Source organism: Homarus americanus, unplaced genomic scaffold, assembly GCF_018991925.1.
Source record: "Homarus americanus isolate GMGI-L3 unplaced genomic scaffold, GMGI_Hamer_2.0 scaffold32583, whole genome shotgun sequence".
Taxonomy (NCBI): Eukaryota; Metazoa; Arthropoda; class Malacostraca; order Decapoda; family Nephropidae; genus Homarus; species Homarus americanus.
This window is the reverse complement of record NW_024713129.1, coordinates 3,046,229-3,070,844: the sequence shown is the minus strand read 5'-3', so window position 1 is coordinate 3,070,844 and position 24,616 is coordinate 3,046,229. Positions and strand designations below refer to the sequence as shown.

Below are 24,616 nucleotides of genomic sequence, written 5' to 3'. Positions count from 1 at the left end.
ACTTTACGCAGTCCCACATTCCGCGTTTCCACGTTTACGCGGTGCCCTGCCAGAACCCAGGATGCTCACATTCCGCGGTGGGTGTACCCCTTTACACGGTGAAGTATAATTTTTTTAATTAGCTCATAAAATTCATACAAATTATCCGGCCAGAATATAATTTACATTGCTGGAATTCTTACAATTTGATGATCATTTTGAATATAAACATCATAGATTTTGCATTAGACATACAAATTTTAGATATAATGTTTACTCTTGAGTAAATATGTTATCTTTTGTGCAAAATATATGATATTTATATTCAAAATATTCCTGGTCTTACAAGGAATCCAGCAATGTCAATTATATTATCCTAACTTTAGTCTGATTTATTATTTATTACTAAAAAGGTAAACAGTCTGGTATTCCCACACATTTATCTAGTAGGGACGTTGGTGGGGGGTGGGGGGGAGGGAGGGAGGGACCGGCGACCGACCATCTGTTACCGTGTGAAGAATATTTTTTTTTTATTAACTGAAGATTTTTATTTTAGCTCATAAAATTCATACAAATTACCCGGCCAGAATATAATTTACATTGCTGGAATTCTTACAATTTGATGATCATTTTGAATATAAACATCATATATTTTGCATTAGACATAAAATTTTTAGATAAAATGTTCACTCTGAGTAAGTATGTTATCTTTTGTGCAAAATATATGACGTTTATATTCAAAATATTCCTGGTCTTACAAGGAATCCAGCAATGTCAATTATATTATCCTAACTTTAATCTGAGGTATTATTTAATACAAAATGTTAAAATTTATTTTTTTCACCCAACTTTCTCTTGAAGGGAGGATTGGTGGGGGGTGGGGGGGAGGGTTGGGACTGACCGCGCGGTTGGAAGAGGGGGGAGGCAAGGTGGGGTACTTTGATTGACAGATAGTGTCGTGAAGAATATTTTTTTTTTATTAACTGAAGATATTTGTTTTAGCTCATAAAATTCATACAAATTACCCGGCCAGAATATAATTTACATTGCTGGAATTCTTACAATTTGGTGATCATTTTGAATATAAACATCATATATTTTGCATTAGACATACAAATTTTAGATAAAATGTTTAATCTGAGTAAATATGTTATCTTTTGTGAAAAATATATGACATTTATATTCAAAATATTCCTGGTCTTACAAGGAATCCAGCAATGTCAATTATATTATCCTAACTTTAGTTTGAGGTATTATTTATTACTATACCTGGTTTTCCCCCCAAAATTTCTCAGAGGGAAGAGCCAGCAGTGTAGTGTGAGAAGAGGGGGAGGGAGTCATGTCCATTATTTGAATGGACATTAACTTGGCGACTGTATTTCTCTATTTCTCTTAAGTATTAATTGTGTGCATGTACCATCATAAAATTAAGATGTTATTTTTACTAGAACATAGGTATTGTGTTGGAAAAAGTGGAGTTTGGGGGTCAACTGGTCTCTATTTCATTTAATCCCATATGTTATGTTATTCACTTTACGCGTTTCTCACTTTCCGCGGTACCCTGTGGGTTACATTAACCGCGTAAAGTGAGGGTTGACTGTATTCTCCAGGAGAGAGTGGAGATGGCTGGTAAGCAGAGGTCCTCCTGCTTTGTACACCTCGGCTGGGATTCCATCAGGCCCTGAGGCTTTGTTATTTTTCATCTGTTTGATGGAAGTAGTTACCTCATCCAGGGATGGAAGATAGCTGAGGTGGGTCAGCTCTGGATGCTGAGGGACCTGCTGGGTAGTCAGGACATCCACATCGGTGTTTCAGTTGAGCAGTGAATGGTAGTGCTCTTTCCAGCACTGACGGAGGCCTTATTCGTCTTTAATTAAGGAGTTACCGTTGGATGAGCAGAGGGCGGGCTGTGCCATGAGTGATTGGCCCAAAAAAAGGTTTTAGTGGAATTGAAAAATTCACGCCTATTGTGTTGACCTACAAGTTTTTGCGTTTCACATGCTTTATGATTAAACAAGTCGTTCTTTAGTTTGCGAAGTTCCCGCTGGGCTGCCGCTTTCTTCCTGTGGAAGGTATCAGCTATGATCCTAGACTGAGGGTTATTCTGCCAGTCAGTAAAAGCAGTCTTTTCATCAAATCAGTCCTGGTGTATTCTTTCGATCTGGGTGAGGGTCTCTCTGCAGGTTTCTGTCATGAGTGTCGAGAATACTCCATTTGGCACTGGGATTTGGGTTGTTGGCTGTTGGGTTGTTTATCAGCCCATGTTTGATCTGCTCTCTGAAAGCATGTGCTACCACTGGATCCTCCAGACACTTAGTGTTAAAACCTCTTCTGGACGCTTGTTGCCTTTGCCGTTTTGGGGCGATGTGAAGTGAGAGCTTGGCTCTGACGAGCCGATGATTGGTGTCCCAGTGGTCCGAGCCTTGCTTGGCACGGGTGATGAGGACATCTCGATGATCTCTTTCTCTGACAATGATGTAGTCAATGAGATGCCAGTGTTTGGATCGTGGGTGTTGCCACGAACCCTTGAACTTGTCGGTCTGCCTAAACAAGGTACAGTAATATCTCCGTTAGCCGGAATCCCTCAAACCCGGAAATCTCCGATAGCCGGAATTGAAATTTGCTCGGAAATCATTCCCAAAGCCGGAATTTACACAAAAATCCAGCTTTGGGAACAAATTTTTTGAGATTGAAAATTGAGAGAATTTCTGAAAATGTCTTGAATAAAGATGAAAGTTAAAGTATTTTTTTTGGGGGGGAGGGGGGGACCTGACCTGGCCTGACTCAATGTCAGGTGGAGGTAGGGTGCGGGATTAGTGATCTCATATTACTGTACTAACCTTCTGATGGAATGCAGGGGTAGAAATTCACATACGCCCGGTTGCCCGAGGCGACCAAAATATCATAAGGGCGACAAGATTTTACTATTTTGCTGGTCTGGGATCGCCCGATGGGCGAGTGGGCCGATGACAGTGGTAAGAGCGGGCAGGTAAAGGGGAGGAAGAAAGAGCACTTATGTAACTGAACAAAAAGCAAGCACAGCGCCTTAGCATACTGTTTAGAAACGCGCATTCAGTTGCAAAGCGATGTCGTCCATATACTGATTATTTGGCACTCTGTGAACTAGACAATTCCAAGGGCCTTGATGTAGGTAATACATACATAAATGAGAAGAGTTCCCCATTGTTTATTCATGCCATTGCTGATGAACAGCGGCTTTGAATTAAACAAGAGTACAACAGTGTCAAGGTTTTGTCTTTAATCTGCGATGGAACTACTGATAGATCTGTTACTGAAGTGGAGATCCTGTACACTAGCTGAGCATATAAAGGAAATATACAGGTAAACTTTGTTGCTGTAAAAAATATTGAGAGAGGTGATGCTGCATCTATCAAGAAATGTGTTTGCTCTACGATGAATTCATGCTATGGCGAAACTTGGAAGCAGAAGCTAGTTGGCATTGGTACAGATGGGGCCAGCGTTATGACGGCGCAGAAATGGTTTAGTAGCTCGATTGAGAAGAGATCTAGAGAAACCGGAGTTGGAAGGCATCCATTGCACTGCACATAACATTGAACTCGCTTACAAGGATGCAGTAAAGGATGTTCCACTAGCTAAAAAGGTTGACTTACTGCTACTAGGCATATACCTGTTCTATGAGAAGAGTTCTCTCAACAGGAGCATGTTGAAGCATGCTCATGACATATGTCAGGTACCATTTCTGGTTCCAACACGTGTGGGTGGTACAAGGTGGCTTCCGCATATGCTGCAGGCATTGGAGCATCTACTGAAGTTACAAGGCTATTGTACTCCACATGCAGCAGATACAGAACCCTGATGATCCTGCATACCACAAGGATTCATCCAGAAAAGCTAAGAACTACCTGCTCCTTCTAACCAGTGCTGACATAGTCCGGTACCTTCACCTCCTACTGGATGTGGTGCGGTGCCTTGGGGGCCTCTCAGAGCTGTTCCAGCATGGTCAAACCAATATTCCTGCTATCGTGAATGAAATTCAGACTGCAGTTGATGTACTTAACAAATATTTGATTGGCCAGGACCCAGCCTGAGAAGGATTATAGAAGGTGACATGACCATGTTCCAAGGAGAGAAGCTGAGTGGTAGAAGCAACACTTTCAAGACTGCAAGACGTGATATGCTGACATCACTGATCTCCAGTCTAAACAAAAGATTTATTGACATGGCCAGTACAATTCTCCAGAATGCATGGATTCTGAATTTCAAATTGTGGCCTGCAGAGTACAGTGGGAACGAAGATTTCGGGTATAGGGCTGTGCAAGCGTTGGCCCAGGCTTTTGAGAAAATACTGATGGAGGCAGAGGTGAATCCTACTTTGGTATAGGATGAATAGACTGTGCTCAAAAGTTACATTTACAAGAGTAAGACATCACTTGTTTCAAGACTGTCTTGGCAACAAATCAACCAATCATAGGGAGAAAGGTGTGCCTCATTTCTCCATCTGGTTGACCTACCGGCACTGCTTTCCATTCCAGCTAGTTCGGCTGATGCTGAACGTGGTTTTAGCCAGGTCAAACTCATTAAGATAGACTGGCGCAGTCGTCTCACTGATGACCATCTGACGGATCTCATGGTGGTTCAGTTGCAAACAGAGAGTGTTGGCAACTTCAATCCGGACAAAGCCATTGCCAGATTCCTAAAAACTGGGGCCCGCCGTGTGGATGGCTACACTCACACTGCTGGTTGCAGCACAGTAGAAGATCTGGACGACAACAATGAGTTGAATGAGGAGCATGTGCATGCTCCATGCAATTAATTTAGTTAATATGTGATTATTCCCGTGTTCACACTGTAAATCCGTGCTTTACGTTAATATTTAGTTAATATGTGATTATTCCAGTGTTGGTTTATGATTTAACATGGTTTCTACAGGTAGACCACCTCATATCCGGCAATCAGTAATCCGGTTCCACCGCTGGTTCGGACATAATTTGGCCACCGTAATTTCAAATTTCGCGCCAGTCTCCTCGCCAACCCGCCGCTACTGTTTTCGCGGCAAGTTATTTCTCTGTGTTTTTCTTCATTTATTATTATAAACTGCTCTTATTTAGCCCCATTCATGTCTTCATTAAATAAAGGAAGTCCTTCTCGTGGTGTAAAGCGCAAACACTATACGTTGTCTATACAAGATAAGGTTGAACTTCTCAAAAAACTCAACAGTGGCGTGTCCGTTCGCAGCATATATGACTTGTATAACTTTGGCGCTTCCACAACTACTAAAAGTCAACAGTAATGCTATTAAAGTTGTGGAAAAATCATTATAATACTCTAATGTGGGTTAAAGATAATATAATATAAAAACTATAAACTAAGACACATGAAGAGCATGGGTGTTTGTGTGGAATGTGTAAGTGTGTCTCATTCAACACTCCAGTCGCGTCCCGTGACGTCACATACAGCACAGTGCACACACAACACACATTGTGCCACATTTCACAACCATTTGTAGAGCATTAATGCTGTTAAAGTTGTGGAAAAATCATTCAAAATACTCTAATGTGGCTTAAAAATAAAGATAATATAAAGATAAAGATAAAGATAATATAAAACTTTTGTGCCATATCTTCTGTAGACTCTCATATTTGGACACCCATTTAGACTGTAAAAACCTCGCGAAATTCAAATCGTTCAAATTTAAATACAACTCCCTATGGAAAAAATTAACTTGAGTCAGGTGCTTTCGATGTTTGGCTAAATTTTGCCTTATTTACTCTACTTTTTTGGTGAATTACTACCTGTAATAAAGCAACATCCTAATAAAACAACGAAAATAACACATATAAAGTTAAATAAAAACTAAAAACAACACAGAAAAAGTTTTTATGTTCTACAGCTTCAGCTAGAGTTGAACCTGATGACTTGGCAACTTCGTCATCCTCGTAAAAACACACACAACAACAATGGCTGTCCTTATGTTTTCAACTTTACCACCACTGGTGGGTAGAATTTTTGTTTTAAATTCAGAAACATTAATTAAAATATATATAAATAGTAAATAAATGTTGCTTTCATATTCATATGTAGAGTAATGACGATATGTTTTCACATGTGCGCACGTACATACGCAATCTCACTTTTTTCTTTACCATTAATGGTTAGCTACTTCTATTGTTACATATATTAACATTAAATAACATTACTTAAAACAACCATATTAATTTTTTTACATTAATTTTACTACAGCTACAACCAGGGTCTTATTTCCTTCAGTTTTATATGCAGAACCAATCAGTCACTGGTTTGGTAACCATTATCGAAAACAATGCCGTCTCGTCTCCTCGTGTGTTTAAATATTCTACGTATTATTAATGAATTGTATTGCTCATTTTGCACACAAACATTAATTCAATCAAAAAGACATTCAGTAATAAACAATAATGAATCTTTTGTAGTCTCGTTCAAGATTCTTCGAACACTGCTGGAGACAGCTGGCAATTCGAGGCCGTTTGTTTACTATAGTACGTAGTATAATATAACACAAAACAACAAAGCCCAACAATTAATTAAGCAACGGGGAACTAAGTAACCAATCGCTGATCACTTTTACATTCATTCATAATTTTTACTGTGTACTATAGCAAACAAAAGGACTTGAGTTGGCAGCTGTCTCCAGCAGTGTTCGAAGAATCTTGAACGAGACTGTACATAAGAGAAATGACGCTGTTTACACGATTGTGCACGTCTGAACGTTGGCGGGCAGCTCAAATCCGTCGAAATTATATTTTCATATGAATAATAACTAAATCCCTCTATGTATTATAAAAAAATAAATAAAATTACAGTCGGCCCTTCACATACGCGGGTTTAGCAATCACGGATTCGCAAATACGTGGATTGTCCCGCCGGAGGAATATTCTGTACATTGAAGTAATTGAAGTACATTCAAATTGCGCGTGGCACCGAACACTGCACACCGCCCGCTCCCGCTACCTCACACACACACGCATAGCTCACTCAGTCAGTCTCGCTGTAACCACGCTTGTGTTGACATCAGCATTGTAGTTGCAAAAATATTACATTTCTGTGAATGTATTATATCAAGCACAGTATGAATAGAATATCACTAATATAACAGTATTTTAACCGAAAACTATTAAAAAAACGAGTAACATATCTTGAACATCGGAAGGTTAGGTAAAGTCTTTTGTTTTCATGTAGTTTATCCTAATTTACAATGAAAGACATTAGTTTCAGCAAAACTACTAGTTATTTCTGAGAATATGGAAATGTAATATTTTTGCTGAAATGACGTATGTATTACAGTGGAAAGTGAGAGAAAGCAATGACTTTCGCTTTCTTTCGTTCAAAAGATGTTACCGTTATCGCTTTTCAAATGGTTTTCAGTTAAAAAACTGTTGTATTACAATAATATTCTATCCTAATTCACTTGTGATGCAACAGTTTTTTAACTGTAAACCATTCGAAAAGCGATTACGGTAACATCTTTTGAACGAAAGAAGGCGAAAGTCATTGTTTTCGTCACGATTTTATCCCACTTTCCACTGTAATACGTACGTCATTTCAGCAAAAATATTACATTTCCGTGAATGTAGTATATCAAGCACAGTATGAATAGAATATCATTGTAATATAACAGTATTTTAACCAAAAACTATTAAAAAAACGAGTAACATCTCTTGAACATCGAAAGGTTAGGTAAAGTCTTTTGTTTTCGTTATGTATTTTATCCTATTTTACATTGAAATACATCACATTTCAGCAAAACTACTATTTATTTCTGAGAATATATTCATTCAGGTACAGTTTAGGTAAAATATACATGTGATGTAACAGTTTTTCAACTGAAAACGATTCGAAAAACACATACCCTCTAGCCCTGTTCAAGGAGAAGACTGGGAGGAGCTGTTTGGTGCTGAAGACGATGACAAGGAAAATGATTTGATGGATTTTAATGAAAATATTCAGAAATATAATATCGTAGTATTTATTCAAGTGAATTAGGATAGAATATTATTGTAATACAACAGTAGTGACGATGTGGAGAGGCGGAGGAATAGAGCGGGGAGGAGTGGTGATGCTGGAGGCGGGAGCAGGGAGGAGTGGAGATGCCAGCCAGTACATTACAGGTGTACTGTACAGTATTAATTGTTTTATAGCTCTTTTTGCATTTTAATATTATTATTGATTATGTGTTAAAGGAATACCCTTCCTTCCTAAGGCTTTAGTAAGCCCTTTTATAATATTTATACTGTATATACTTGTCACACTTGCCAGATGCTTCTGGTGTTATTGTACAGGGGTACCTAGTGACAGCACTAGGATCCCGCTTCCTCGATCAAGGAATAAACAATTGAAATTGAAGAGAAATACAGTCGCCAGGTTACTGTCCATTCAAATAATGGACTCAACTCCCACCCCCCCCCCCTTCCCACGGCTCGCTGGCTCCTCCCTCTCTGAGAAATGTTTGGGTGAAAACACTAGATTTTAAGGTATAGTAACAAATAATACCTCAGACTAAAGTTAGGATAATATAATTGACATTTCTGGATTCCTTGCAGGTCAGGGAATATTTTGAATGTAAAATTCATATATTTTGTACAAAAGATAAAATATTTGCTTTGTGTAAACCAAATTATTACATTAGATCTAAAATTTGTATGTCTAATGCAAAATCCATGACGTTTATATTCAAAATGATCACCATATTGTAAGAATTCCAGCAATGTCAATTATATTCTGGCCGGGAAATTTGTATGAATTTTATGAGCTAAAACAAATATCTTCACTAAATAAAGAAAATATACTTCACGAGACACTATCTGTCACTCAAAATACCCCACCTCCGCCTCCCCCCCCCCTCTTCCCACGCTGCTAGGTCCCTCCCTACCAGAGAAATGCTTGGGAGAAAACAGTATATTTACATTTTTAATAATAATTAATACCTCAGACTAAAGTTAGGATAATATAATTGACATTTCTGGATTCTTTGCAGGTCAGGGAATATTTTGAATGTAAACTTCATATATTTTACACAAAAGATAAAATATTTACTTTGTGTAAACCAAATTATTACATTAGATCTAAAATTTGTATGTCTAATGCAAAATCCATGATGTTTATATTCAAAATGATCATCATATTGTAAGAATTCCAGCAATGTCAATTATATTCTGGCCGGGTAATTTGTATGAATTTTATGAGCTAAAAAAAATTATACTTCATCCACGTATATGAGTTTTCATTGTGGATCTACATGAAATATGAGTAGATGCACCCCGTAAAATGAAATTCCGGTTCTGGTGAGGTACCGCATAAATGTAGAATCGCGTAAAGCGAAACCGCATAATTCGGGGTGTTACTGTATGTGTTTTGTGTGAGTGTGTCTACACACACACACACACACGTCAGGCCCCTCATAACACCATCTGTGAGGGAATTACTACACTACGTGATGTCCCTCATAACACCATCTGTGAGGGAGTTACTACACCACGTGAGGCCCCTCATAACACCATCTGTGAGGTAATTACTACACCACGTGAGGTCCCTCATAACACCATCTGTGAGGGAATTACTACACCACGTGAAGCCCCTCATAACACCATCTGCGAGGGAATTACTACACCACGCCAGGTCCCTCATAACACCATCTGAGGGAACTACTACACCACGTGATTTCCTCCTAACACCATCTGGGAGGGAGTTACTACATTACGAGTTTGCTGTTCAACACCTACATTAATCTGTATATTCACTGTATGTTCCTTTACCTTTCTCTAATGAAGGCTTTTGTTAAACCAGCAATGTATGTAATAAGTCATTTATGTCCAATGTATATTTTCAGCCTTCAGGCTGCAGAATTTTTTCAATAAACTGTTAATTATTATTATTTTATTATTATTATTATTATACACATATACACTACAGGTAAAAAAAATTACTTTTCTCTAGAATGAATGGCTCCCTATCCCGGCTGTAAAAATGCCAGCAACTTTAAAACTACCCTTAGACATTCTTGGGTACATCCAGGGTGTTATCCACGAATAATCGAGGTCCGTGAATTGAAAATCTGCAAATTTGAAGGGCATGCTGTACTCATAGCAATCACCCTTGTTACTGATTGATGTCCCTTCATCAGAGCTACATGGTTCATATATCCCACCCACCAATAGTAAGGTTTACTGAGTCAGATGCTGTGGAACTAATTTAAAAACAGCCATACACAGCACAGCAGATCCCTCAGTCAATCTACTTTTACTAACTATTACCTCTAACATTTGCACATCTTTGACAATGGCACCTAACAAGTTACAGATCTATTATCAATAATTTCAAAACTAAGTATACAGTACAGACAAATTTACCGAGGTAACACACATGCACTCACTCACAGGCACATAGAACTGTCAATGTCACAACCATGTAGCCAAAACCATAGCCTCTCTTCCCCATCACTATATCATCCATACAGACAACATACATCCAACCCACAAAAGCTTTCCAATTTCTATCCATCAAAAGATATACAGGGAAGCACTTCATTTATATATCAGATAATATAAACAACTCATTACACACCTGCAAGAGAGCTTAAATTGTTTGATGATGTTGGAGACCTTCTCAAAGCGGTTAACGTCCCTGTGAGGTCTCATGCGGTAATGAGATATGACCAGGAATGTCGCTCTCTCAAACAGCAAAACTTCGTCAGCATCAATAATGTTGGCAAAGTCCTTCAGGTTTTGCTCCAGCTCCTTGACATTTGGAATAAGTTCATAGACAATGCTTGACCAGGCCTGTGGAAGAAGAAACATCTCAGAAAGAGCCCAGTGACTGACTGACTGAATGAGTGAGTGATAGATAATTCTTGGGGAAGACTTTGGAACCAGCATTATCTTTTTCAGAGTGTGTATATGATAACCTCATCCATGGTATCAAACATTCATGGATGTACTCAATGTAACCAAAACTTGACACTGGATTTGTCATATTCAAAGATTGTGAAAACTCAAGTATCCTTGAGAAGCAGAATAAATTTCAAGTACAGTACTGTACATTTAGAAATTTCAAACTATTTGTCATGTGTTGTACAAAAGAATACATCTATGACTCTCGCATATAAATCCGTATCTCATACGATACAACCAAAGTTATACATATGAATTTTCCCATTTTCATTAAGAATCGAGTTTTCATTCATGCCTCAACTCCATTTTCTGATGATAGGCCAACATGGGTCATAAGGGGATTCCAATCCAGTAGTATATCTGAGCTGACTCAAGAGGTTCAAGGGAGACAAGAGTAACTCAATCCCCTTTACTATGAACAGTCAGTTCTGCTATAACGCGATAGTTGTGTTCTTGTAAAACATCATGTAATAGAAATTCGCGGAATAGAAATAACAGGGCTTATGGAGAAAATAGGGTTAGGTGCAGATTACTCCAAATCGAAAAAAATTTCGTAGTTAGCCTAACACAAAGGATAGCACAGTCTAAATAAATGTTACATTCATATCTAATAATGAAATCATACAGTAAATGTTACACTTTACCTTGAAAAAATATGAATATAACTTGATGGGGGAGAAGGTTGATGTTGAGGAGTCATGCAGACAGGATTTGACAGTTGTCATCGTCATCATCAGTATCATCATCATCAGGTGCAGTTTTTCTTTAGGTCCTCATATATTGATAAGGCTTTCTCTTTAATGGTGAGGAAGCTGGTCCAAGATCGCTTTTTCGTTTGATCTTCTATCCGAACACTTAGAAGCCATTCCATCTCCTCAAGTTCCTTTGGCCGTGATCTCACACTTTTGCTAGCACTCAAGGTTTTTCCAGCAATGCAGTTGTCTCTAATGGTGCGTAAAGTAAACTCCTTTATTCCCATTGCACGCACAATATCACATGTTCTTTCCTTATTTTCAAAACAATTGACATCATCAAGCTTTTCTACAAGTGTTATAGCCTTTCTTTTACGATCACCACCAGAAATGTGATCACCAGAACGCTTCCTGGAGATATTCTTCTTTTCCATAGTCACAAAATTGGAGAAACAGTTATCAGAATTCACTGAGGATGGTTAAAAACTTCACAAGTGTTTCAGACTGAAAGTGTGGAGTAAACAGAGGGTGCGGGTCTAAAACGCTATGTATTTTGTTTTTCTCTCTTATTTAAAATTTTACAATTTACATATACTGTACAGGTATACTGTATACATAAATATTACATAAGTTATTTCTGCAATTGTTCACAAACAAAACACATAAATCAATTAAACATGTGATGTCGAACGTGAACTGTAAACACTGCATAACCCCGCGCCAAGCCATAACACTGTACAGTCAACCCTCACTTTACGCGGTTAATGTAACCCACAGGGTACCGCGGAAAGTGAGAAACGCGTAAAGTGAATAACATAACATATGGGATTAAATGAAATAGAGACCAGCTGACCCCCAAACTCCACTTTTTCCAACACAATACCTATGTTCTAGTAAAAATAACATCTTAATTTTATGATGGTACATGCACACAATTAATACTTAAGAGAAATAGAGAAATACAGTCGCCAAGTTAATGTCCATTCAAATAATGGACTCGACTCCCTCCCCCTCTTCTCACACTATACTGCTGGCTCTTCCCTCTGAGAAATTTTTGGGGGAAAACCAGGTATAGTAATAAATAATACCTCAAACTAAAGTTAGGATAATATAATTGACATTGCTGGATTCCTTGTAAGACCAGGAATATTTTGAATATAAATGTCATATATTTTTCACAAAAGATAACATATTTACTCAGAGTAAACATTACATCTAAAATTTGTATGTCTAATGCAAAATCTATGATGTTTATATTCAAAATGATCATCAAATTGTAAGAATTCCAGCAATGTAAATTATATTCTGGCCGGGTAATTTGTATGAATTTTATGAGCTAAAACAAATATCTTCAGTTAATAAAAAAAAAAATATATTCTTCACGACACTATCTGTCAATCAAAGTACCCCACCTTGCCTCCCCCCCTCTTCCAACCAGCCAGATGGTCAGTCCGTCCCAACCCTCCCCCCCACCTCCCACCAACCCTCCCTTCAAGAGAAAGAGTGGGTGAAAAAACTAGATTTTAACATTTAGTATTAAATAATACCTCAGATTAAAGTTAGGATAATATAATTGACATTGCTGGATTCCTTGTAAGACCAGGAATATTTTGAATATAAATGTCATATATTTTGCACAAAAGATAACATATTTACTCAGAGTAAACATTATATCTAAAAATTTTATGTCTAATGCAAAATATATGATGTTTATATTCAAAATGATCATCAAATTGTAAGAATTCCAGCAATGTAAATTATATTCTGGCCGGGTAATTTGTATGAATTTTATGAGCTAAAATAAAAATCTTCAGTTAATAAAAAAATAATAATCTTCACACGGTAACAGATGGTCGGTCGCCGGTCCCTCCCTCCCCCCCACCAACCGTCCCTACTAGATAAATGTGTGGGAATACGAGACTGTTTACCTTTTTAGTAATAAATAATAAATCAGACTAAAGTTAGGATAATATAATTGACATTGCTAGATTCCTTGTAAGACCAGGAATATTTTGAATATAAATGTCATATATTTTGCACAAAAGATAACATATTTACTCGGAGTAAACATTATATCTAAAATTTGTATGTCTAATGCAAAATCTATGATGTTTATATTCAAAATGATCATAAAATTGTAAGAATTCCAGCAATGTAAATTATATTCTGGCCGGATAATTTGTATGAATTTTATGAGCTAAATAAAAAAATTATACTTCACCAGTGTAAAGGGCTACACCCACCGCGGAATGTGAACATCCTGGGTTCTGGCAGGGCACGGTGTAAACGTGGAAACGCGGAATGTAGGACCGCGTAAAGTGAGGGTTGACTGTACAGTACACTTTAAACGCTACGTATTTAGTTTTCTCTTTTATTTAAATTTTTACAATTTACATATATATATATACATATATATATAAGTAAATTGTAATTTACATATTATTCATATTATGCTACAGCTCCCACAAAACATAAGAAACGTTTGAGTCCCCCAGTAGAGATGTCCGTTCTCTATCCACTTCAGGATGTCTTAGTCCTCCGTTTTCTTTTTGTGTATTCGCTCAGGGACTCAAGTATTTCTGTATATAACACAGGATGATAAGGGGATTTTAAATTATGAGTGAATGAATTTATTATACAGTGATCAATTAACATAGTTTTGATGTGTTTAAGTAGTATTCAGGCGCCTTCAGCCTAGTAATGTTACGACATTCGTATCACTCACTGTAAACCACGCATTCCACCCATACACAGAGAGAGAGAGGCCAAGCGGTCTGTTTACATCACACACACATAAATATTACATACCGTATATCTCGGCCTATTTTATAATCGCAGTCATGTACTGAATATTCTATGTGAAAAATATAAATTTTAAATGAATTATTTATAGTGTGGTCGACTTCGGACACAAAGACGGGCTATTACCCTCTGTTCTCAGAGAGGTCTTGGTAAATAACTTTTGTTTGTTTATTTTCATTGTTTGTCTAATTTATCATGTTGTATTAAAGTAATATCTAAAAGTTTTAGGTATCTACCAAACAGGGAGGTACTACTGCCTGGGAAGATATTGGAAGCACAATGTACAGTATTGTCTAATGGTAGATCCTACTTCCATATGGCATCACGAAAATTGTGACCAAGTCTTAGGTTGCTGATTTATCTTTCTGCTTCATTTACACACAATTGCAGAGTTTCAATTGTTTCTCTTCCTTTGACAACACAACATACATACAATATAATGTTTCTCACCTCTGATCTTTTTTCTATTTATTTATGGTTGGTTATTTAAAATAATGCCAATTCACTTCAAGTATTAGCATCAAATTTTACCGGCTGGTGTACACTAGTGACTCACTTTAGTGGCAGTTATTTAACTGGAACTAATGTTGGTGTGAGTAAAATATTTCCATTAACTGAAATAGATTTGCCGATTTATTTGTTTATTTATTTATAATATACTGTAATACATTAAACACACTGCAAGTATTTTCTTTAATTTATATACTTGTTTCGCGAAAAAGGGAGGCTACCATTATACCTGGTAGGTGAAGTTGACCAGAAATTTATGGTGATCATTAAGGACCAAACTCCGAATCCAGAATCCATGACGTGACTTCTGTTCATCATTCTCATCCTAAATTTACCACTGTCGGTAGTTTCAAGAATTAACGCAGTCATTTACTGAATATTCTTTGTAAAAAAATAAAATTTAAATTAATTATTTATAGGAGATAAGTATTATGATCAGTAAATATACAGATATGCATTACTGACCACCTCCGAACACAAGGACGGCTAAAAATAGCCACAGGCGGTCACAGTCAAGGTCACTTTCCCTTTCTTGTCACTGGCAAATGGGGGTGGGGGGGGGGGATGATGATAGCAGCTGTGTTTATTACCGGGGTATATTGTTCTTTTACGTTATGTTAGACTGGTTTATAATACATTTTTATTATTTTAATATACCGGTAATCTTCATTTTAATCCAGCTTCCCAAACGTAAGTTTCAGTATAAAATAATTAGTGGTAGGACCTTGTGAGTGGTTTACCATGTTTCCATCACCACTCTTGACACGCTAAACCGCAATATTTAAGAGGTAAGAATTTTATCTCTGGTGCTTAAGACGACCCCCTAACTTTGGGCTGATTTTTTTTTTCAAATTCCGTCTTGTAGGCCGAGATATACGGTAATGATTTTCTTTTATCGCGGCTACCAAAATTATCAAAATTTTCCTATACAGTGAACCCTCACTTTACGCGGTCAATTGAACCCACGGCGGCCCACGTAAAGTGAACAACATAACATATGGGATTAATTGAAATAGAGACCGGGCAGACCCCCAAACTCCACTTTTTCCAACACAATACCTACGTTGTAGTAAAAATAACTTCTTAATTTTATGATGGTATGCACACACAATTAATAATCAAGAGAAATATCAATAATATTTGGTATTTTAACACTTACATTAGTATAAAAGATGGCTGGGCACACGGGGCTGGGGGGTTGGTTCCGAGGCAGAGGGCATATTATTGGCCCTCACCTGTATCACTTGTATCAGTATCCACCACAGAGGCTTGCAGGGCCTCTTTGTCAAACCCCTCAAAGTCCATATAAGTCCATATCCTCAATATCATTATCACTATCACTGACTTGGGCCGGCTGTGGTGGGTGGCGGGTGAAGAACTCGGTAATGTTTTGATGACTGGGCAACCTTGTGCGCACCCTGCTCGCGCCGCTCTCCGCGCAAAAGGGTACACACACCGCGGAAAGTGAGCATTCCGTGTTCGGCAGGGTACCGCGTAAAGTGGGACCGCGTAAAGCGAGAGTTGACTGTATACAGCTGCTCCCCGACTTACGATGGGGTTAGGAACCCAAATCCAGGTCGTAAGTCGAAATGGTCGTAAGTCGAAAATGCTTAAATTATACATAGAAAATCTAAATTGGGTGTCTCTTTTTCTTCTCAGCACCAGAAAACTCTCACTTTTAAGCTTGCCAGCCATTTTAAAGTGAATTACAAAAAAAAAAATTGTCAGTACACAACGCAATCACTGACATTGGGACTCGAAAATACATAATTTGAAAAAATTTTGGTCCTACTGAGGCAGTCGTATGTCCGGATGGTCGTAAGTCAGGGAGTAGCTGTACAGTGATAATTTTTTTTTATTTAGCAAGGGAAATCGGGCAGGAAATATTTCAAATGTACCGCCATGGCAAACAAATGCGTTATTTGTTCACCAGAGGCGCCACCGTGGCTGCTCACTCACTCATTCACACTTGCCCGCTCAGTCTTATGAGCGAGTGACGAGTAAGCAGCGACTCTGCTGCAGATTATGACTTCTAATGCGAGTGTAAATAGGTTGCTAGTGACGTGAAAAGTGAAGTGAAGATAATGGAAAGCTTAATGGAAAAGATTTGATACTGTAACTAATATTTTTGGTGTTTGTTTATGTAGGTGTGGGATTGTCAAGTGAGTGTCACAGTGTGGCGTCTAGTATTCCTGAGTCTGGTGTTCCTTGATATTAATATTGAAATAGCCTGTTGTTCCCAAGTCTGGTGTTCCTTGGTGCTTTAGTTAGTAAGAAAATGAACTCGTTAAGTCAAGTTTAGTCACCATTCTTGGCCTCCAGAACCTAACTCTATGTTCCCTATTGATTTCATGTACAGTATTACCCCGCATAACGCGGTTTCACTTAACACGATTTCCCATATACGCGGTGCCTCGCCAGAACCGAACTTTCACTTAACGCGGTTCATCTACCCATATACGCGGTGAAGTATAATTTTTTTTTTATTTAGCTCATAAAATTCATACAAATTACCCGGCCAGAATATAATTTACATTGCTGGAATTCTTACAATATGATGATCATTTTGAATATAAACATCATAGATTTTGCATTAGACATACAAATTTTAGATATAATGTTTACTCTGAGTAAATATGTTATCTTTTGTGCAAAATATATGACATTTATATTCAAAATATTCCTGGTCTTACAAGGAATCCAGCAATGTCAATTATATTATCCTAACTTTAGTTTGAGGTATTATTTATTAAAATCCAGTGGTTTTCCCCCAAAAATTTCTCAGAGAGGAAGAGCCAGCAGTGTAGTGTGAGAAGGGGGGGGGAGTTGAGTCCATTATTTGAATGGACATTAACTTGGCGACTGTATTTCTCTATTTCTCTTAAGTATTAATTGTGTGCATGTACCATCATAAAATTAAGATGTTATTTTTACTAGAACATAGTGTTACGAACCACGCCTCCAATTGTCATGATCTACCTACCCAGCACTACGAACCACGCCATCTATTGTCCTGATCTACCTACCCAGCACCACGAGCAACGCCATCTAGGGACGAAACCCGAGTATGACTACTCTTAGTTACCACTCCGGGGTTTCCCTTCTCCATATCCTGGTTGTTGCGTCACCTCCTACAAGTCTTCTTCATCAGCTCCAGTTCGATGAGAGTTCAGTTCACTCTGGGAAGTGACCACAGGATCACCTATCCTGGAAACCTACGGCACAGTGACTACCTACCGTCTTCTACAATACTCAGCCTTACTCGTCAGCCATCTCAGCTCCACACTTAAGTATTTGTAATCTTATATTGCCTCCCCGCGTCCACTTGCTTCAAAATTGTTGTATGTTGTATAAATACGGTATGTATATACTGTTAATGTTTAGGTTAAGTATGGTTAAGGGTAAATTATAGAAAGCTGAATATTTTGCTAAGGAATTTATGGTACTTTATTATACACAACAAAAACTTGCATCCTTTGTCTACCCTTTTATAGTCCGATTGTCTTTGTTTTTTTATTGTTGTTGCCTGTTGGGATCTGGGTAGACTTTTAACTATATTCTAAATCCCCAACTCGTAACAATAGGTATTGTGTCCGAAAAAGTAGAGTTTGGGGGTCGGGCCAGTCTCTATTGGAATTAATCCCATATGTTCTGTTGTTCACTTAACGCGGTTTTCACTTAACACGGTACCCTGTGGGTTCAATTGACCGCTACAGGTTGTACCTCTCTAGTCCGGCATTCTATGGTCCGGAAACTCCCGTGGTCCGGAACGATTTTAGTTTGTCCAATAGGAAGATAGGCAGCTTTTTTACTTATCTGAATTATTATTATTATTACAGGAGTATTAAATTTTTGCCCCTCAGGCCCCAATGTGGGTCAGTGACCTATGCCCGGGTGGGCTAATCCCCTTAAAAAAAAAAAAAAGCCGCGGGAAATTAAGGTTTGTTTACATCCGGCAGTTCGGCTGCTCTCTCTCTCTCTCTCTCTGCTTGTCTATACAGAGTACAACATTTAACCCTTCAATATATATGAACAGTAAATAAGTGTTGCTTTCATATTCTTATGTAAAGTAATGACGATATGTTTTCACGTGTGCGCACTTACATACGCGATCTCTCTTTTTTCTTTACCATTATCGTTAGCTACTTCTATTGTTCCATTTATTAACAAATAACATTACTTAAAACAACCATATTAATTTTACTACAGCTACAACCAAGGTCTTATTTTCTTCAGTTTTATATGTAGAACCAGTCAGTCACTGGCTTTGTAATCAACAAAAACAATGCTGTGTCATTTCCTCGTGTGTTTTAATATTCTACGTATTATTAATGAATTGTATTGCTCATTTTGCACACATAAACATGAATTCAATAAAACAGACATTCAGTAATAAACAATAATGAATCTTTTGTACATAAGAGAAATGACGCTGTTTACACGATTATGCACGTCGTCTGCACGTTGGCAGGCCGTTCAAACCCGTCGAAATTCAAGTTTCCGCCGTCAAAATTTTTATTTATTTATTTTTTGTGTGTTCCAATAAAATACGTTAAGAATTAAAAACTCACGAAATTTGAGAAGCTACTATACGACATTTAACCCTTCAATATGTCTTCAAAGAGACCATGATGTAGAGAAAGCGGTGCTAGTGCTTCCAAGCTTAAGCACAAGTCACTATCTATTCAGGAAAAGGGTGAATTTCCATGGTCCGGCACCGGTCAGGTCCTGAGGTTGCCGGACTAGCGAGGTACAACCTGTACGACTAATAATAATAATACAGAACCATAAAGAAATAAAAAATTAAAAAAGATCAATAGTGACAAACAATGTATGTATGTTGTGTTGTCAACAGTAAGAGAAACAATTGAGACCCTGCAATTGTGTGTAAATGAGGCAAAAAGACAGATCAGCAACCTGGGACTTGGTCACAATTTTCGTGATGCCATATGGCAACAGGGTCTACCATTAGACAACACATTATGCTTCCAATATTTTCCAGTATTACCTCCTTGTTTGGTAGCTGCCTACTACCTAGCTATTTATATATGTATTTTGCACTCACCTGAGACTAGCATGAAAAACTCACGGATTTTGCTTTCTCACAGGGTCATTTTACCTAACCCCAGCGAGCTTTAAGGGAATACTGTACTGTATTCCCAGACCAAAAATCAAACAGAGATGTGTGCACTAAATTAAAAATCAGCGAATTGTCAGGGCATGCTGTATAACTTGTTCTTAATAAATTAGAAGATGGAATTGTGGACACTGCAGTTCAAAAGGTGAGCCTGGGGGCCTGGCATGCTGAGGAGTTGTTCCGCACATCTGTCTCAGTTTTCTGTTCATTTTTTAGCAGTTTTAATGAGGATGAATCATGCTTTCTGAAGGTAAACTGAGAGCCAGACAAATATCTGACAGGAAAAATGGTCAAACAACAGTAAGAAAAAAATTTGATAAAATAAAGGGAAATTAGGAAAAGCAAAATTAATATCACCTTGTAAAGAGTTTCATCCCAAATTGAGGTCCTGAAGCAGACACATTCTAGTGGCTTCGATAATCGCTTCAGATCTTCTTCCCTCTCCCTGAAGATCTGCAAATGAATGACAGTAAATTAACACACACACTACAGTAATATCTCCGTTAGCCGGAATCACTCAAACCCGGAAATCTCCGATAGCCGGAATTGAAATTTCGTCAGAAAATCATTCCCAAAGCCGGTGTTATTGCCGCTGGCTTCAACAACAGTGCTGGCGTTGCCTTACCCGAACAAACATTAAATCTCTGAGCCTGCGACCACGTGTGCCCCACCCCCCACGCGACCTGTGACCTCGCCAGATGTGGCGGCTGGGGGAGGGGAGGGGTGTTTACAGACAAGAGGCCCTGATTCTGCCAAGTGTATGGTTTAGAAGGTGGCGTGGCCGCCTGGCCTCCACGATGCAGATAGCCCTCTCGAGTCATGCTGTGAGGACCAGCCCTCTGCTAGCAGTGGTGAACACCGACTCCCAATCCTGGCCAAGTTTTGTGCTGGAACAATTTACACAGTACTATCTTCCCTTGGAACGCCATACTGATCTGCATTGACCCGCACTTGTAAGTACTGTACAGCCAAAGTGATGACATACCCCTCAGTACTGAAATATTGTGGACTAATTATGCCTACTCATTTCTGCCTTATCTGGAGCAATAAGGCAATGAGGAATGAAGTGTAACTAAGATTAATAGTTATGAACTTTGTATCATGTCACTAGGCTTAATAATAATCAATTGTAATTAAGATGAAATCGTGTGAGACTAACTAATTATGTATCAGATAGATTACCATGTAACACTAATGAATGCCTTGTTCTCTGCAAGTTTTGACCACATCAATAAATATTGAATGCGTCAACAGGCGGGTTTCAATCATTCCCTTCGACTTGCGCGTCACCTGAACGTCCTCAACCAAGGCGTTTACAGCCGGAATTATCCCAAAATTTCTGATTTTAGGAACAAATTTTCCAAGGTTGAAAATCGAGAGAACTTTATGAAAATGTCTTGAATAAAGATGAAAGTTAAAGTATTTTTGGGGGGATATCTTATTGGAAACATTTCATAGAAAATTCATTAAGGATCATTATGGTATCAAATTCATCTCCCTATCACAATTGGCCACGCTTCAGTGAGGAAGGGAGGGAACTGACCGCACGGCCTTTCCCCCTCACCCCCCAAAAAGGTCACACACACACACACCTAACAAGGGAATTTAGACAGAAACATAAGGAATGAAGGTCTTATTGTGTGAAGAATTTGCGTGTGTGACCGAGTTAAATATTAGCTGTTGAGGAGTGCTTAGCAACACTTATTTCCATTCCATCTCTCTAATCACCCACACCTTTCTGCTTTCTCACTCCATATTTTAAAATGTTATGTAATGTAATGTTGAAGGGATACAACTTTGCTCATTTATACTCGTACTTACCACAATCTCCCTAAAAATACTTTAGGTTTTGTGTTTATTCAAGACATCTTCAGGTCATGAGACCCACTAATCCCCCACCCAAGAAAGGGTGACCTGACATTCCATCAGAAGGTCAGTAATATGCTACCACTAATCCCCCACCCTACCGCCATCTGATATTGCGTCAGGTCAGGTACATGAGACACACTTATCACCCACAGCTCCATGTGAGTAGAAAATACAGGTTGACAATCCCTTATCCGAAATCCTTGGGACCAGATGCATTTCGGTTTTTGGAATTTTTCGGTTTTTAGAATGGTTAGTTTTTTTTTTTTTTTTTTTACAGGGATCAGCCCACCCGGGCACAGGTCACTGACCCACATTGGGGACTGGGGCTAAAATATAATAATAATAATAATAATAATAATAATAATAATAATAATAATAATAATAATAATAATAATAATAATAATAATAATAATAATTCATAGGTCTAGGTCATGTTTCTCACTTTTGATCTTTTTTTCATTCATGTATTTCTTTATTATTATTATTAGTATTATTTTATTATTACAGTATTATTGTTATTATTATTGTTATCATTCTTATTTTATTTTTGTGTATTATTTATTAAAAATTTTATTTACTATGAATGATTATCATTACTGTATTATCATTATTATTATAATTATTATTACTATTACATTTTCACCCCCCAGGCCCCGATGTGGGTCAGTGACCTGTGCCTGGGTGGGCTGAAAAAAAAAAAAAAAAAATTGGTCCACACAAAAAAAATCGGTTTTCAGAGCTTTTCGGTTTTGGAATTTCGGATAAAGGGTTGTCAACCTGTACCAGTCTTTGCAGTAACACACAACTTCATTCATTCCCGTATCATATAGATTTTTAATTTTCAAATATATTTATTTTACCAAACTTTTAGATAAACTATTCTGGATTATTATAGTAAAGAAATGGAGTTTCTAACATAATTAGAACTGCATTTACAGACTCCGGTAGTTTAGATTCGAGGAAAACATCCCCAGCACCCAGAAATATTCTGGGGAAGTGGGCTAGTGTCTGTGTGTGCAAGATGTCTAGTTTAGACACTCGGAAACTTTTCCCAGTAACCGGAAAATATTCTGGGGATACGGAATTTTTCTGGGTTTGAGAAAGTCGTCTAGGTAGCCGGAAATCTTTCATCCCCGGAAGTGCTCTGCACCAATTGTTCCGGCTAACGGGGATATCACTGTACAGTATACAGTCACTTGTTGAAACAAAAACAGTTTGTATGCACAGTAAACCCCGATATAACGGACTAATTGGGGGGGAAGACCGGTCCGTTAAGGACAAAAGTCTGTTATATATGGACCCGGAATAATAAAAGATTCAGTCTATTATATACCAACATAGCCCGAAGTACCTTTCAGGTATATAACTCAATAAATGTCTGTCTGTCAGGGGGTGTGGAGTAGTTTTGTTAACATCTTGGCTGGCTAGGTTCATGTGAGCTGAGCTGTGTTGCTGGTTCACATGTGCCCAATTACCCTGCTTACAAATATTTATGGCATTTCATACACTTGGAATTTTGGTATTTATACAATGGTCCCTCGGTTAACGAGCACAATTCATTCCAGAAGGTTGCTCGGTAACCGAAAAATTCGTTAACCGAAACCATTGTTTCAATGGGTTTTTGGGTAATTGGTTCCAGCTCACCGAAAATTACATACAAACTAAAAATAAATGCAGTAAAGTACACTTACTTTGAGGTGTGCATGTAGAAGGCTCCTGGTTGATGATGATGGGAATTAGAATGGGGGTGGAGGAGAAGGGAGAAGAGAAGGCAGTGGGGGTGGAAGAGAAGTCACCCCATGCCGCCATTTCACCCATAAAATTTTAGTTCACTTGGTGTAATTCAAGATTATTTTCTTTAAATCAACACTGCACTGCGCTATATATTATCAATATGTAAAATATATTTCAAAATGACCAATAATTTGACTGGAAGCACAGTAAAAAAGCATTTATGTTGATGAGTCTCAAACAAGATGTTCCTTCCTCTGAACTGGTAAACAAACTGACGCCAAGCTTGGTGTGTTGAGTGGCTGTTTGACGTGCAAAAAACTAGTTTCCTGTACTTCAATTATGTTCAATAATTGTTAAAATGACTAAAAAATTTAATATAAAACTTTTAAAATTATTGAATAGTACAGTACAACCTTCTTGATATTTACTAAAATGGAAAGGAATTTAAGCCCTAAAACCGATTACTGCATTGGCGGACTAATACTACAGCTGGTGGGCAGTCAAATGTAGGCGAAAACATGTTGGGAAACATTCGTAAGGAATTCGTTAACCGAGGGTTTGCTTGTTAACCGAAGTGAAGAATCTTATGGAAGGTAATTCGTTAACCGAGGCGCTCGTTAACCGAGGGATCACTGTAATAAATACAAGCATATACAGCTAAACCCCGACTTATGACGGGGTTAGGGACCCAAATCGAGGTCGTAAGTCCGACATGGTCGTAAGTCCGACATAGACAAAAACAAAATCCCCCCCCAAAAAAAATTTTCCCAAAAATTAAAAAATTAAAAAAAAATAAAAAATAAAAAATCTACAATGAAATACAGTACAGTTGGGTCTCACATTACGCGGTTAATGTAACCCGGAGGGTACCGCGGAAAGTGAGGAACGCGTAAAGTGAACAACATAACATATGGGATTAATTGAAATGGAGTCCAGGCCGATCCCCAAACTCCACTTTTTGACGACACACAACTATGTTGTAGTAAAAA

General features: G+C 38.0%; 1 protein-coding gene across 1 annotated transcript in view; it reads right to left on the bottom strand.

The window, feature by feature from the left end:
• Window positions 1–24,616, bottom strand: part of LOC121866233 (ras-related GTP-binding protein A) — a gene marked incomplete at its 3' end in the record, with an annotated part of 51,327 nt that overhangs the window by 5,618 nt on the left and 21,093 nt on the right. The window contains 2 exon segments of the mRNA XM_042365849.1: window positions 10,558–10,772; window positions 20,382–20,477. Of these exon segments, the coding sequence (XP_042221783.1) occupies window positions 10,558–10,772; window positions 20,382–20,477 (311 nt within the window).